The sequence below is a fragment of the Aethalodelphis obliquidens genome, unplaced genomic scaffold (genome assembly GCF_003676395.1).
Source record: "Aethalodelphis obliquidens isolate GAN/ISIS:26980383/991018 unplaced genomic scaffold, ASM367639v1 scaffold78, whole genome shotgun sequence".
NCBI lineage: Eukaryota > Metazoa > Chordata > Mammalia > Artiodactyla > Delphinidae > Aethalodelphis > Aethalodelphis obliquidens.
In genome coordinates this window covers 8,035,257-8,049,084 of record NW_020838022.1, presented here as the reverse complement: position 1 = coordinate 8,049,084, position 13,828 = coordinate 8,035,257, and the positions used below count along the sequence as shown (strand labels likewise).

The window sequence follows — 13,828 nt, the reverse complement described above, 5'->3', positions numbered from 1 at the left end:
TGTTGTTTCTTAAGGTACAGATGAGAAACGACTTTGTAAAGCACGAACCCTTCACGTGCTATTAACTGAGGCTTTGGAAAAGTAAGGTCTCCTCACAAAGCTTTTTTTCTACCTCATATGCTAAACTCTTAGGTTTTAAAATATTCAACTTGCCTTTATTCCTGTTTTGGGGAGGGTGTGGGGGTGTGAGCCTGCCAGCTGGTTAGAAGCCAAGAGTTATCCAGTCAGACCTGAGTGGAAAAGTCTAGGATTTGTTTATTTCATATTCAAGTTCAAAAGCAAGAGACAATTTAAATAATAACAGAGTAACAGGAAAAGAAATGCAAAGAAAGAAAACAAATCAGTTAGACTCCAGAAGAACCTTCAAGAATATTTAATTCGGAAAATGTTATTGGTTTCGAGAACTTGACTGAAAGAAAACAGCTGGGCAGAGTTCAAGGTTTTAAATTAAAAAACAATCTAACAAAGTCTATGGGGATAACTCTTTGAGCCACATTTTGGAGACCAGATTCATTTCTACCAAGTAAAAATAATAGCAGTCTAAGCTAAAAAGGAAATTCCTCACAACTGAGGTAGTTACTAAGTATCAGCACATTTTCCAAGTTCTCACAAGGCAGCTTAGCTATTTACAATCAATTTTTCCTCATACATAAATGGAGCGCCTTTTCAATTTTATGTCTTCTGTGATTTGTTTAAAAAATAAAAGAACAAAACACTTATACACACCAGCCAGAATATGCCTATTTTATTAACATCATGCTTTAATAAATAACTGGCTACTTCTAATAAAATTAAGCCTCTGTTGACAACAGCCCCCAATATTCCATTTTGTCCATTCTACAGAATTTGGTGTAAAAAGTTGAAGGAAATGTAGACCCTGAGCTATCAAGTAATTATGTTTCAATATAAAAATAGAGAATTACTCTTACAACTGAAGATTAAACAATAACACAAACAACCTCTCTGTGGGTTTCAGCTTCCGTGGAATTGGTTGGGATCTTAATGGCCGTCTAAAGCAGGAAGAGACTTGCAGAGCGTGATTCTTTCTGAAGACTTCTGGGAACTCTTTTTAACGTGGTTTTGTTACGTTCTCATAGTTTTATGGGCTGTCATTTGGTAAGGACTCAAGGAGAGAAAGGGCTCCAAAGGGGCCAAGGCAGTGCTTACTTACTCTTTGGCCTGGGACAAGAGAGAATGGCCTTTGCCCGTTCACCCGAGCGGCTAAAGGTCATCACTAAGATGTGGTCTTCTCAGCTCTACCTACTCCGACTCCTTCCCCGCCCCCCGCCAAATCCTGCCAACACATGAAAAACAATCTGGACACTCAGATCTCCCCAAGTGGGCTGCTTGGCTCACAGGGTAGCACACAGCTGTGAACCATGCATGGCAAGACCCTTGCCTTTCCGATCAGACGGGGCTGGGAGAGAAAAAGACTCAAATAAGACATCTTAAATCTCTTTTAAAAAAAAAAACAACCCTGGGATCCAAAAACAAACACAAATACACCTGCTCGGACGAAAACGTTGCTTGAGTGTTGATAGTTACTCCCTGAGCCCAGGCTGTACCCCAGTTCTGGCTAGCCCCCAGACAGCTCCCTCTATATGACCGGGGTTGAAATCTGCAACAAGAAGGACCAAATGAGATTGTTGGGATATCAATTCAAGGAGGGTCAAGTGTGGACATGAAGACCAGCAAACGGTGGGCGTGCTCACTTGCCTGGATAAAAAAACCAAACCAAACCAAACCCACCCCCAAACTAAGTGTGAACAGGTGATAACTACGATATCCTGCATGCCTTATATCTTTCGAGGGAGAATGCAACAGGAATCTTCTAGATGGACTACACTTTAAGCGGCTTCAAGAAATGGACCTGTGATCTTAGTTTATACAATCCAACTCAACCAAAATGGGTAGTCTGCAGTCTCTTCCAGTCACCAGCTATAAATGAAGTATAACCTTCTTCTTGTACTGATGTTTGAATACAACCTGACAAGTGACTCAGAAGCCCCCTTGCGCCTTCACATTCTGTCCTAACTTAATAAACATTTTTAAAATGACCTCCTCTTCTCTCCAGATAAGGCAACTAAAAACAACAGGGATAAATGGCAATTTTACTGCTTGTTGGGCTTTTTCTTTTAATAAGGTAACATGATAAATAAAACCTGCTTCTGTACAGCTATTTAATATTTCAGAGATACGTACACGTTACATGCCAAGAAAGGACCCTGGTTTTCTTGTAAGAAACAAGGTGAGACCGTATTGAAGAAGAAAAAAAAAAACCCACAAACAAACAGAACAAAAACAAAAAAAAACAAACAAACAGAGTGATAAAAATCACAAATGCACAACTAACTACAGTTCTGTACCTACACTGTTAGCCACATTTAACATGATTCTGAGGAATCAGGACCGACCTTACGTACAAATCCCCTTTTCCCGCAGAACTGAATGAAAAAACAAAGTCAGCATCTTTTAAACCAGTGGCCACATAGTAAAAACTGTACATTGTTGTCCATTCATTTAAAAAGCAAAGTCACTAGGATGGTATAAAAGTGATAACCGGTGCCTTTTTGATGATGAACACTTCTTCTCTAAGGTTGAGAATTATCTCCATTCTCCCTGCATAACCAGGGACAAGATGCAGAAGACAGTGAGGAGGTAGGGCTGGGCCCCAGCGGGGACCCCAGCGCTGCTGGCTTTATCGCTGACGCTCTTCCCAGAGTGGTCAGTTGCGTTATACTCAAACTCCGAAGGGCACTGCTGATACTCACATCCGCTTCCACTTCCTTCTCCACTGCTCTCATCACCTATTTTTGAAAAAAAAAAAAAACAATGGAATAGAGATTTCACTCTGCTGCTTCTCATCACAAGGTATATAACAATTTGTCCTTTAGAAGCACAAATGCTTACTGATATCAAAGAAGTCCACATCATTCCCATTATAAGCATTCTTCATTTTACTGGTCATAACTCGAAGAGCCATGATTTGACGAAGGATCAGTATGTCCGGTTTGCTGGTGTCAACCTGGACCTCCGGATTATTGCCCTGGTTGGCTAATCCGTTTCCTGTCACTGCAAACAGGTACCTGCAATGAGGAATGACCCCATTCACATGATCAGTAAAACAAAAAGTTACAGAAGACAGTCAAAGATTCCTGCCTAGGTTCTAGCATTTTCCACGGAGTGCAATGAAATGCAAGTGCTTGCCTTTCGAATAACTTGAATCTCTCCTTTTCCTGGGTATACATTATGTTTCTCCAATCTGACTGTGACCTTTTTGAAAACTACCCATTTCGTGGAGGTTGGTGGGTCAGAGTGAAGTGGGTACTTGTCTAACTTACTGAGTATGTAGGGGAGGGACACAGAGCATCGTCAAGTAAGAGAATGAGACCCTTGGAGAACTGGTACTTTATGAGGCCAGGCCGTCAAGCACAGGACCACAGGTATAAAACATTAAAAATAATGACACTATTAAAACCGCTCAATCCCTCATTGCAGCTGTAACACCAGCTTATAACCACTGTCACAAACCTTTGACCCAGAACTCTTTGCAAGTAGCTGGGGGCCTTCCTGACACTTCTACAGCAGAGCCAATTCCTAAGAATGTCTAGAAGCCTTCCATGTTGTTGCCACCTACTTGTGAAATGCTTCATGCTGCCTCGACTAAACAACTGAGCAAACCTTCTCTGAAAGGTCTCCGGGCATCTAGGAAGGGAGAGATTGCACACCCGTTCGATGGAGGCTAACCTGCTTTTGCCTTTTCCATTCCAGCAGTCATCCTCATTGCCGTTTCCTGCAGCCATCCTCTCATCGTTGCAGACGTTACTAGGAAGAGAGGACCAGAACTTCTTGGCCTGCTTCAGTTTCTCCTTGACATCAGTAACCTCATTAAGAAAGAGAGAAAAAGAGACCTCTGTAAAACCCCAAAACCACCTCCACATGTGCCCTTTTCATCACTGTAAAGTATCTCAGAGTCTCTCCGTAGTCAGAGGAGAAAAATGCAGATCACACTGATATGTAAAATGTATAAAATCACCCAAAGAATTAACAGGTGAAATAGAAGCTCTGTGAAAACAATGTTGCCTAGTGCCTAGATCCACCGTCCATTCTCGCTCTCCATTAGAACCGCCATCTGAGGCCCACGGGGTCTCACACCCCGGAGATACACTGATACGACACAGTCTCTTCTCGCGGGCTTTTATAACTCAGGATCCAACCTATGTGTTACCCACACTGTGAAACAAAAGGCAGGTGTTCAGATATGCCTCGGCACACCCCATTTGTTAGCCTACGGATGAAATTTCTGAGCTAGGGAATCAAAGAGGCAGATTCACTGACATCCCTGTGCAAAGTTGCTGGAAAACTTTCACTTGAAAAGACCCAACAGTTGGAAGCGTCCCAAATAAAGATGCATTTGGAGCAAATGTTTTCAGTTCTTTGTCATTAAACACGGCCATTCCTGCCAAAGTGCTCACCAGTCGGTCCAAACTAGTGCCAGCTGCTGTGGTTGGGCGCTCCTCGGGGTGAAAGGGTCTGAAGCGGGCACTGAAGGCACTTTCAGAGATGGAACGGGAAATCCGACCAGCTGGGAGAGGCTTAGGGGGTCCACATCCCTGGAAAACCTGTATTGGCATAAGTGTCGTCATGTGATGGAAGTGACATCGCAGGCTGGAGCGGGCCCCGTCCTCTCCTTTCCAGGACCCGGCCTTCCTTACCTTCTGAGACACCTGCACGCTGTTCTCCTGCATGTTCATAATAGCATCCGAAATCTTCACATCGATGGGATCCATGACCGATTCAATGTTGAAAGGACCCTCTAACCTCTCGGCCACCATCAGCATAGCATCTAACATGAGGTTTGGGGCAGAACAATACAGCATACAAAGGAAATCATTAGCTTGGCCTTGAGTGATCAGTCTGATTACTTTACTGTCTTTGATTCCCTTGGGTGGGGTGGGGGGGGGGGGGGGGGGGGGAGGGCGAGGCATGATCATCATTAATTCATGCTTTTAGATCTATTTCTATGACACAGAACTTCATTCAGTCAGTATGTACCACTAGCTCTCTAGAGTGTGAAGTGACCAGACGAAGGCTTTATTCCACAGCAAGGAAACCCAATCGGGAACCTTCTAACACACTGATTATTCATCCCTCCACGTGTCAGTGGCTGTCGTTGTACGGCTCTGAGCTAGCTCCCAGCTGACAAACCTAAGGCTGGAAGCAGAATAACATTCCCGTTCTCCCAGAGACCTCCACGGATCTTCTCATTTCATGTTCCATTTACAAGCGTCAAAAACATAAATCAGTTTGAATCCCGGCATACCAATTCTTTTCATTTTTTAAATGAAACCCTCTCAGATCCTTGAGTGCACAGTTAGAAAATACAAATGAAAGTGCTCCTAGGAACTCTAATGATCTTTCAAATAATGACATTTTGAGAAATGCAATTTTTGTATTAAGATAAACTTCCCATTTCAAATACAAGGGCCTTGAGTTATTTTAAAGCAAAAACATGTACCTTTTTTTTTTTTTTTTTTTGGTGGTCGGCGGGCCGCTCCCCCTCTGCTGTGGCCTCTCCCGTTGCGGAACACAGGCTCCGGACGCGCAGGCTCAGCGGCCATGGCTCATGGGCCCAGCCTCTCCGTGGCATGTGGGATCCTCCCGGACCGGGGCACGAACCCGTGTCCCCTGCATCGGCAGGCGGACTCTCAACCACTGCGCCACCAGGGAAGCCCTGTACCTCTTTTTATTCAAATGAAAAGACAACCCAAGACAGGGCACAAAATCCATGTGTTCACAATACGAGTCTTCACTAATTACTCTGGAAATCACTTTTTCATTTTGGAGGAGTCTAGAATTTTTTAGGACACATTGAATCTCTTAAATGAAAAGCACTGTATGGGTTTTCTTGTCATCCATGGTTCTTGGGATTATGCGATTTAGTATTTTTCCCTGATACTTATTGTGTAAAATTAGAAGAAATTGGAAAGGTAATCTCCAAATGAGAAAAAGGATGCCTCATTCATGACACGCAGTGAACTTTTAAACTTGTTCTTTCCCCTTAAAGGAGAGTTAGGCTCACATTCTCCACAGCCTTCAGGTAGTCCAAGGACAGCTGCCAGAAAGAAGGGCGAGTTTCTAGAAGATGGTGTGTCTCTCTCAAAGCGCAGGCCACAGCTGAACTTCTACCCGAGCTCGCTGATGGAAAGGAGTTCTGGCATCAGCAGATCAGTGAACCCAAATCTGGTCAGCGACCTTTCCCCTTCCCCCGAGAACAAATGCAACCCAACATTTTAAAGCACGGGCTCATTTCTTTCAACTACAGTTCCGATGTCACAAACCACGAATAGATGTCCGTGCAATGCAATATTTTTGAAAGTCATAACAAATGAAGTTTCAGGTTGCATTGTGGCAAGCGCCAATAAACTGACACTTCCAACCTCTAAGGAAAGGCTGCCAGCATGAATATACCATTGTGCTCGAGGAGAGGAAAAATGCGTTTGATGTGCTAGCAAAAGGGGACTTTTGTAAACAAGTGGCGCACAACCTAACCGTGTTCATCGTTGTCGAAGCATCAGGGCTGCCACGTCCAGAGAGCACATGCCTTCAGAGCCGAGAAGGAGTTGCTGGCTCCAGAGAAAAATATTATGAAGGGACAGACTATAAACATCTCAAACACAGAGGTTTCAACAGGAAGGAAACGGCGCACCTCGTCACTACTTATTCCCCTAGTGGCAAGGAAAGGCCAGATCGTGAACGTGTTCACGTGTTTGTGAAAGGGAACATAAACCCCAATTCTTCTGGCTGTTTGGTGTCTTTGTCAACTTCAGGCCTGCCGGCTGTGCACAAGACCCTGGGAAGGGAGAGGGGCCGGGCCCTTGTCGCGCCGCTGCCATGGCGTTGCGTGTCCCCGAGACTGAAGAATGCGAGTGAGGCTGTGGTCCGCCTGGAGGCTGCAACCCGGGAGCCAAAGCCGCCCCTCAGCCCCAGGGCGAGTCCTGCCTGGCTATCCACGGGGCGCCTCCATAGAAGCGGACGGCCCTGATGAGAAGCCCCAAGAGGAGTCCCACGATGGCTGGTCCGGTGTTGTTGCTTCTGATGGATCTAGGCTGCAGGTCTCCCTTTGCGGGGTATCTGACCGGCTCCTGCCTCTTGCCAGGAACTGGCTGACGTCCCAGCCGGCAATCCCGACCCCCTCATACTAAATTCCCAGTGGCAGCAAACATGGGACGTTCATAAGGGTGGCTAGGAGCCAGATGAATGTTACCACGACGGCAGTATGCGACGGACAGCAAGTTGCACCTACCCGTAATTTATGATTTCCCAGAAACTGACTTTCGTGGTGGTGGTGGTGGTGGGAGTATTTTTCAAAAAGAAGGTTTCCTGTAACCAACCTCTTACGAAGCCAAGTCCAAGGTGTTTTGACTATTCGGATCCACCTTGATAAAGCTCGACGACAGTTTAATAGGTACAGTTCAAGAGAGGGACACGAGGGCTCGGCAGCAAGAAGGCAGAGTTGGAAAACTCATCCTTAGTCTCTTCAAAGGGTCTAGTCCAACTGCAGGAGTTTAGTGCTCAGGACACGCCCCCCGCCACCCGGGCAACAAAGCAGCCCCTTCTCACTAGGGAAAGTGATTCCTCTTGCACTGTGCCGCCGATAATCAGAAACCCAATCTTCAGCCTCGCGACCCGACTGGATGAACAAAAGGCAGTTTCCCGACTTAACCCCAACATCTGATGTAAAGAAGTGGGGAAAAAATCCCTTGCCCATTCATTAACTGCAGTCATTTTAAGGGGGGGGGGGGGAATTCCTTGCAAAGAAAAAAAAAAAGAACTTATGGTAAAGGTATGTAAATTGGGACTGAATTCTATAACCACAGAGCAAATTAAACCCTTGTGAAAATCCATGAAAAAGCACTGGAGATTAACAATGTCTATTACTCCTGGCCTTTTATATCAGCTTATTAGAAATAAATAATAAAACACCCATTAAAAATGAAGCTTAGATATAATTATATTCCTCCTCCCTCCAGAAAGCATCACTTAAAATAACTGAAGAAAATTGATTCCGAAATCCTACCAATTTCCACTTGGGTTGAATTTTTGTTTCATCAAAGATAACAAATGTAATTTGTAAAACACACAGCGAGAATAGTGGCAGCAAGGGAAGTCCTCCTTGATTCACAGTACCTGGTTGAAGACGTTAACTAAGCAAGCCAGAGTATGGTTTTAATATGGACCTGCAGACTCTCGGAAAAAATATGTAGAAGAATTTGTATTTTAAGACGAGTTTCTGAGTTATGGTTTCTGTCAGACACATTAGAAGAACAGACTAGTGTACCTCATTCCTGATGTGCCTGCAGAAAAGTTACCCAAACTAGATCATCGTCACCAGACACTGTTGCTACTGTATAGCAAACGCTACAGCTCTGCCCAGAGAACTAGTGCATTAGATGTTACAGGGGAAAGCGAAAAGGCAAACCATCTTGTTGTTTAAAAATGAATTTAGCAAAAGTGAGCTGCAAACTTGACATTTGGGGTGGGGGTGAGAGTGGGATTAAAAAAGAGAGGAAGAAAGAACTTTTCAACTTTAGATCTAGAAATGCCATGGGCTTTTATTTCCATGGGAAATATTTTCCAGCAACAATTTCTCCCATGGCTTCTTTCTGGGCGTGATGGGCCATTTGTGCGTGTGTGTGTTGACTGGTCTTATGCCTTCCCTTTCATGGGATTCGGCTTTTCTGTGTGTGGAAGATTTTTTCAGGTCTTCTAGCTTTGAGCTATTTAGGCTACAATTGTGCCGAAGCGTTTGATATTCACATCTTTTTTTTTCCCTTGTGTCAGTGTTCTCAAGAATCTGTTGGAGCCAATTTATTGATGCACTTTCAGAGTTAATATGGTAATCAGCTCTCATGCAGACTAAACAGCATTCCCCGGCTCCAATCCCCGCATTCCCCTCCCCCCAAAAACCCTCAGCAAATTGCGTACATGTTCCCATGATGTGGACAAGTAAGTGAAAAATAGGTGCTTACAAAGACACTCAAATTCTACAATTACGTAAATGTGGCTGGGTATGGGAGAAAAACCTGAGTTTGTTTTGGGGTGCTGATAGTATGTGGGTGAAGCCCCACCACCACTAGCAGCTTCAACAACTGCGACTAACATTCCGGGATTCCCATATGCATTAAGCAGGCATCGAGGGAGTCGATGACTGGATATTTCAATCATCCATAATTTGTCCCTTCCCACATAATTAACATTCTTAGAAACAGGCCACTTTACTTCCATTGGTGTCTGGGTTCCCAGTAATGGTTTTCTAAGTTTGAGGTGTAGATGAGAACACTGACCTCTAAAATTATCAGGACAAAAGTCCTTCCATTCTCACCAGAGCAGTCTGTGATTGTTAAATCTCTACAGAAACATAACCCTTACATTTCCACAATCAGATTGCACCTGATCCAAATACCCAATGGGTATCTGGCCATTTGCAGAAGATTTGGTTGCAATGTAACAGATATAACATTTGAAAAGCCGCTTTCACAGCTCAGTGATGGCTGTACTCCAGCATTTACATGGATACCAGCCTATGATGCAGAACTAAAACTGACCTTTAGGGGGAAAATGTCAAAAAATCACTTTCTTGTTATTAAAAGTTGGTATTCGCTGCGTCTAACGTCTGTCTAATGTCTTCGGAAATGCCACCATTAGTTCAAGGGAACATTTACCTGTAGAGTGGTGTGAACTTTGAGTACAGTTAGAACTCTGGCAAACACTACATAACGAACAGAAATTTCATCGCTGACAATTAAAACATTCCTTAGGGAATTCCCTGGCGGTCCGGTGGTTAGGACTCTGTGCTTTCATTGCCAGGGCCTGCGTTCAATCCCTGGTCGGGGAACTAAGATCCCGCAAGCCACGTGGCGTGGCCAAAAACAAAATTTTTTTAATTAAAAAATAAATAAAACATTCCTTGTGGCAGAAGCTTAGCAATCAATAGCAACAGAAATACATTAATCGCCTGCTCACCTATGAAATTGTTCCACTCGAAATCAAGATCCCCTTGGTTGGCCAAACAACCTCTCATGATGTTGGAGCAGTAGTTGTAACAGGGTTTCACAGTCACGAGACCTTGGCAGTGGGAGCAGTAGATCATCTTCAACAGGGCATGGGTACACTGGGCTGTGGGATTTACCTAATTGGGAGAAGAAAAAGACAACGGTGGGGCAAAGATAGACACAGCAATTGCAAGTCTATCAAGTTGACTTTGAAGGCTTGGCCATGAACTTCCCTTAAGAATGAGTCGTGATGGGTCACATTTAGCAGGCCTGGCTTGCTTCTTGAAGAGCAAAATTAGATAAAGAAAAGGGATATGCTGGGAAGAAGGTGGAGGTAGGGATGAACACTGAATTACCTTAAACAACAAAGTTGCATATCACACACAGACTCAACTACTCGCACTCATTTTAAACGGCTCAACGATTTCAAAGTCCTTTTACGAATAAATTTCCAGGATCACCGTAAGACGCAGTAGTAGAGGTGGTCTTTACCTGCCCGCCATCCATGGCCAGCTGTGGCCTCTCGCATCACCGTGTTTGCCTTCCCAGACTGGAACTCAAGCACATCTTCTCTTCAGACACATCGACTACAAGACTGCCCTTTCACACGTAAGCCCCCAGTCGTTTAGAAGGGTACCTCGTGTGTACTCCCTTCTGTGCCAATAGCTGCACAGAAGACAAAATTAATGTATCCTACAGGGAAGAATGTGAATAAATTTGAACCTGGGGTTCTGTGAAGGCCGTCCAAGGCTTGGGGGCAGTATAGCATAGAGTGCTCGGGGAACACTTGATGAAGAGGTGGGACTTCAGTTAAATTCTGAAGAAGGGGTTGGATTTATTTATTTATTTTTAAAATTTTTATTGAAGTAGAGTTGGTTTACAATGTTGTGTTTAATTTCTGCTGTACAGCAAAGTGACTCATATTTATATTCTTTTTCCTATTCTTTTCCATTATGATTTATCACAGGACATTGACTATAGTTCCCTGTGCTGTACAATAGGATCCTATTGCTTATCCATCCTACATATAATAGTTTGCATCCACTAATCAGAAGGGGTTGGATTTCAATGATCAAATGAAGGGAGAACATCGCAGTTAGGAAGAATGAAATGAACAAAAGCATACATGGTACTGAGCAGACCGTGGAATCTTAGAACGGGGTTGAGGAATTATGGGAAATAAGGTTGGCTGAGTACAGGAAGGGCTGTGTATGTGACCGGACAGTAAAGGGGATTGAAAACCAGGCAGAAATCAAGACACCATATGGCAGGACACAGGGAGCTACTGAAAGTTCATGAGCAAAGGAAGAGGCAAGGATGAAGGTGGCACCGAAGACGGATTGGGCTAGGCGTCCTCTATAGAGAAATGAGACTTGGTTTCATCTTTCTTCAATTGTTTGGCCTTTCAATTGCACTTCTATAGGGTGCAATTGTCTTGGGCATAGAAGAGCCGATCCCATCCTGTCACTCATTTCCATCAATGCTTAGAAAGGATCATGGCCAGGATCACAAGCTGGCAGCTCCCCAAGAGTTCCTGTGTTGTCATTCTCTCTGCGCCACCCTCCCCTTTTGGAGTCAATATCAGGGGATTAGTACATTCCTCTCTATCAGTACCAACCAGCTCTGCAAACAGAGACTTCTGAAAGCAGATACCACCGCAGGGAACAGATGCTGGGATGCAGGGCAGTCCAGCAGTGCACTTCACCTGCTCTGGAGCGTAACTTTGGATACCACTTATCAACAGTAGCCTTAGGGACAGGAATGGGAGATTAGCACCATCAGAAGAAAAACTTCACACTGTTAGGCTCCTATCTGATGTACACACACACACCCTCTTATCTCAAACAGAACTCTAGCCTAAAAGGGGGAGGTACATCCAACAGGACGGTAGTTGTATACACCGAAGTCAGGGTTCCCTGCGAACAATTAGGACTTTTCCACAGTTTTAACCAGTGCCAAATGTTTTCCTAGGCAGTAAATTAGTCCTTTTAACTATGTATTAACGTACAGTAAAATCTTGGCTAAACAATGCCCTGGAGGAATAGCCAATCTGGATAGCTAGGTTTCCTGGACAGCAACAAGAGCATGCCTTTAAAGTCACAGAGAGTTAGGACTTTGATACTTTCCCACCCCCTCACTGGACAGAGGAACAAACAGGCCTGGAGAGAGGAGGTGGCCAGACATTCATAGAAGTTGGAAGGGGCCCTAGAGATCACGGAGTACAGCTCTCACATTTGAGGGATGAGAAGACCAAGGCCAAAGAGAATAACTGACTTGTGGGCAGCCACCTCACTGCATGTGACTCCAGCACTGCACCTTAGCCAACACTGAAACGATTTCCCACATATATCATGTGTCCCAGCCTCTTTAAACTGAATTTATGAAACTCGAATCTTAAGCATCAGTAGTTTTCTGCTTTATCTTAAATAAAGCAGAGGTTCCACATTGGTGAGATTGCCAAAAATGGCTGGATTCTGGAGAGGTAAAGAGTTATTATGAAAATGCCTGTGAAAACCAGGTTAGCGCATGGCATTTTTTTATTATGATGCTTATCAGGAAACAATGACTCGTGCGAGAAAACAATGTAAAAAGTTAACATGTCAGCAAGCAGTTACTGAGCACCTACTATGTGCCAGGGATTATTCTGGAATGCATTTGTGATTAGGTAGCAAGGCAAGTAGGAATTTCTAGACTATGGGACCTGTCCTAGAAAACACAAAGAAATTTCCAAATGGTGTAGACCTTTTGGAAATAAGCAAAAATTTTAAACTCCACAATTGTGCTCGAGAAACACTTTTGGCCAAAGAAGTCCTTTCCCTTTCTTTCTCTTTTTTAACTCTACGATGGGGTTCACTACATCCTTGGTTCAACTGTAAGTCAAATCATTTATGCAGTAGGCCTTACAGGAGTATCCTAAAATAGGTTGCTGGAGCCTCAAGTTTTAAAAGAGAGACCAAACCAAATGACACAGTAGAGTTTTATTAAAGGAAGATTATGAAGCTGGGTTTGGCGGAGTTTTTCCATTTCATTCTTTGGCTAACTACGGGCTCATGTTCTGCACATGATTTGTTGTGTAACTACTAAAAATGATCACAAGGAACTCAGCAATAACATGCTATGGAAACACTAAATAATACCAGAACCGGGGAAGTTATAAGAAAACTGGGATGAGAAAGGACATATGAAATACCAAAGTTAGAGAAAATCTGTCTTTCGTCTCACAACCACTGATCAGACTACCATGCAGTGTTTTTTACATGAAGGGAATTCAGAACCTGGGAAATAAACCCCTTGTGTGGGATAAAGTAGAAAGACAAAGGCTTTTAAAACAGTCATGAGAACTAAAGAAATAGAGGTCCCCTGCAATGCTCACTCCCCCAGAAGAAGTGATGAGACTACCCCCCAGGTCTTGGGTCCCCATTCTCACTGACCTGACCAAGTTCAGGATGGTGAACACAGAGTACTAAGGCCCAGCTCTCCTTTCTGACTCTGGACTACCCCAGTGGGCAAACAAAATGGCTGTCTCTCTTTTGGAATCGTCTATGGCCTCTCGGTAAAGAGCAATGTAGGTTGGTCAACAAGCCAAAGGAACACTATTGCACTGGGAAGAAAAAGCCTAATAGTATACAGTACTTCAATTTAAATTCTCCTGTGGAGTTTCTGGTAAAATCTAGCATCTCCTTGATCCAGTGATGGCTCTCGCCGTCATGTCATGATATACCAGGCCCTCAAGGGTACTCCATTACAAGCTCTCAACGGTCTCTCCACCATGC

The 13,828-nt window shown here is 44.0% G+C and overlaps 1 protein-coding gene across 1 annotated transcript in view; it reads right to left on the bottom strand.

Annotated features, from left to right (window-relative positions):
- Positions 1-231: 231 nt before the first annotated feature.
- The window catches only part of GPC4 (glypican 4), a 110,033-nt gene continuing 96,436 nt past the window's right edge, over positions 232-13,828 (bottom strand). Inside the window, exons 4-9 of the mRNA XM_027092422.1 lie at positions 10,027-10,192; positions 4,716-4,846; positions 4,476-4,622; positions 3,748-3,884; positions 2,911-3,086; positions 232-2,807 (exon numbers count right to left, since the gene is read on the bottom strand). Coding sequence (XP_026948223.1) covers positions 2,605-2,807; positions 2,911-3,086; positions 3,748-3,884; positions 4,476-4,622; positions 4,716-4,846; positions 10,027-10,192 — 960 coding nt within the window. The 3' untranslated portion in view covers positions 232-2,604. The remainder of the gene's footprint in view (positions 2,808-2,910; positions 3,087-3,747; positions 3,885-4,475; positions 4,623-4,715; positions 4,847-10,026; positions 10,193-13,828) is intronic.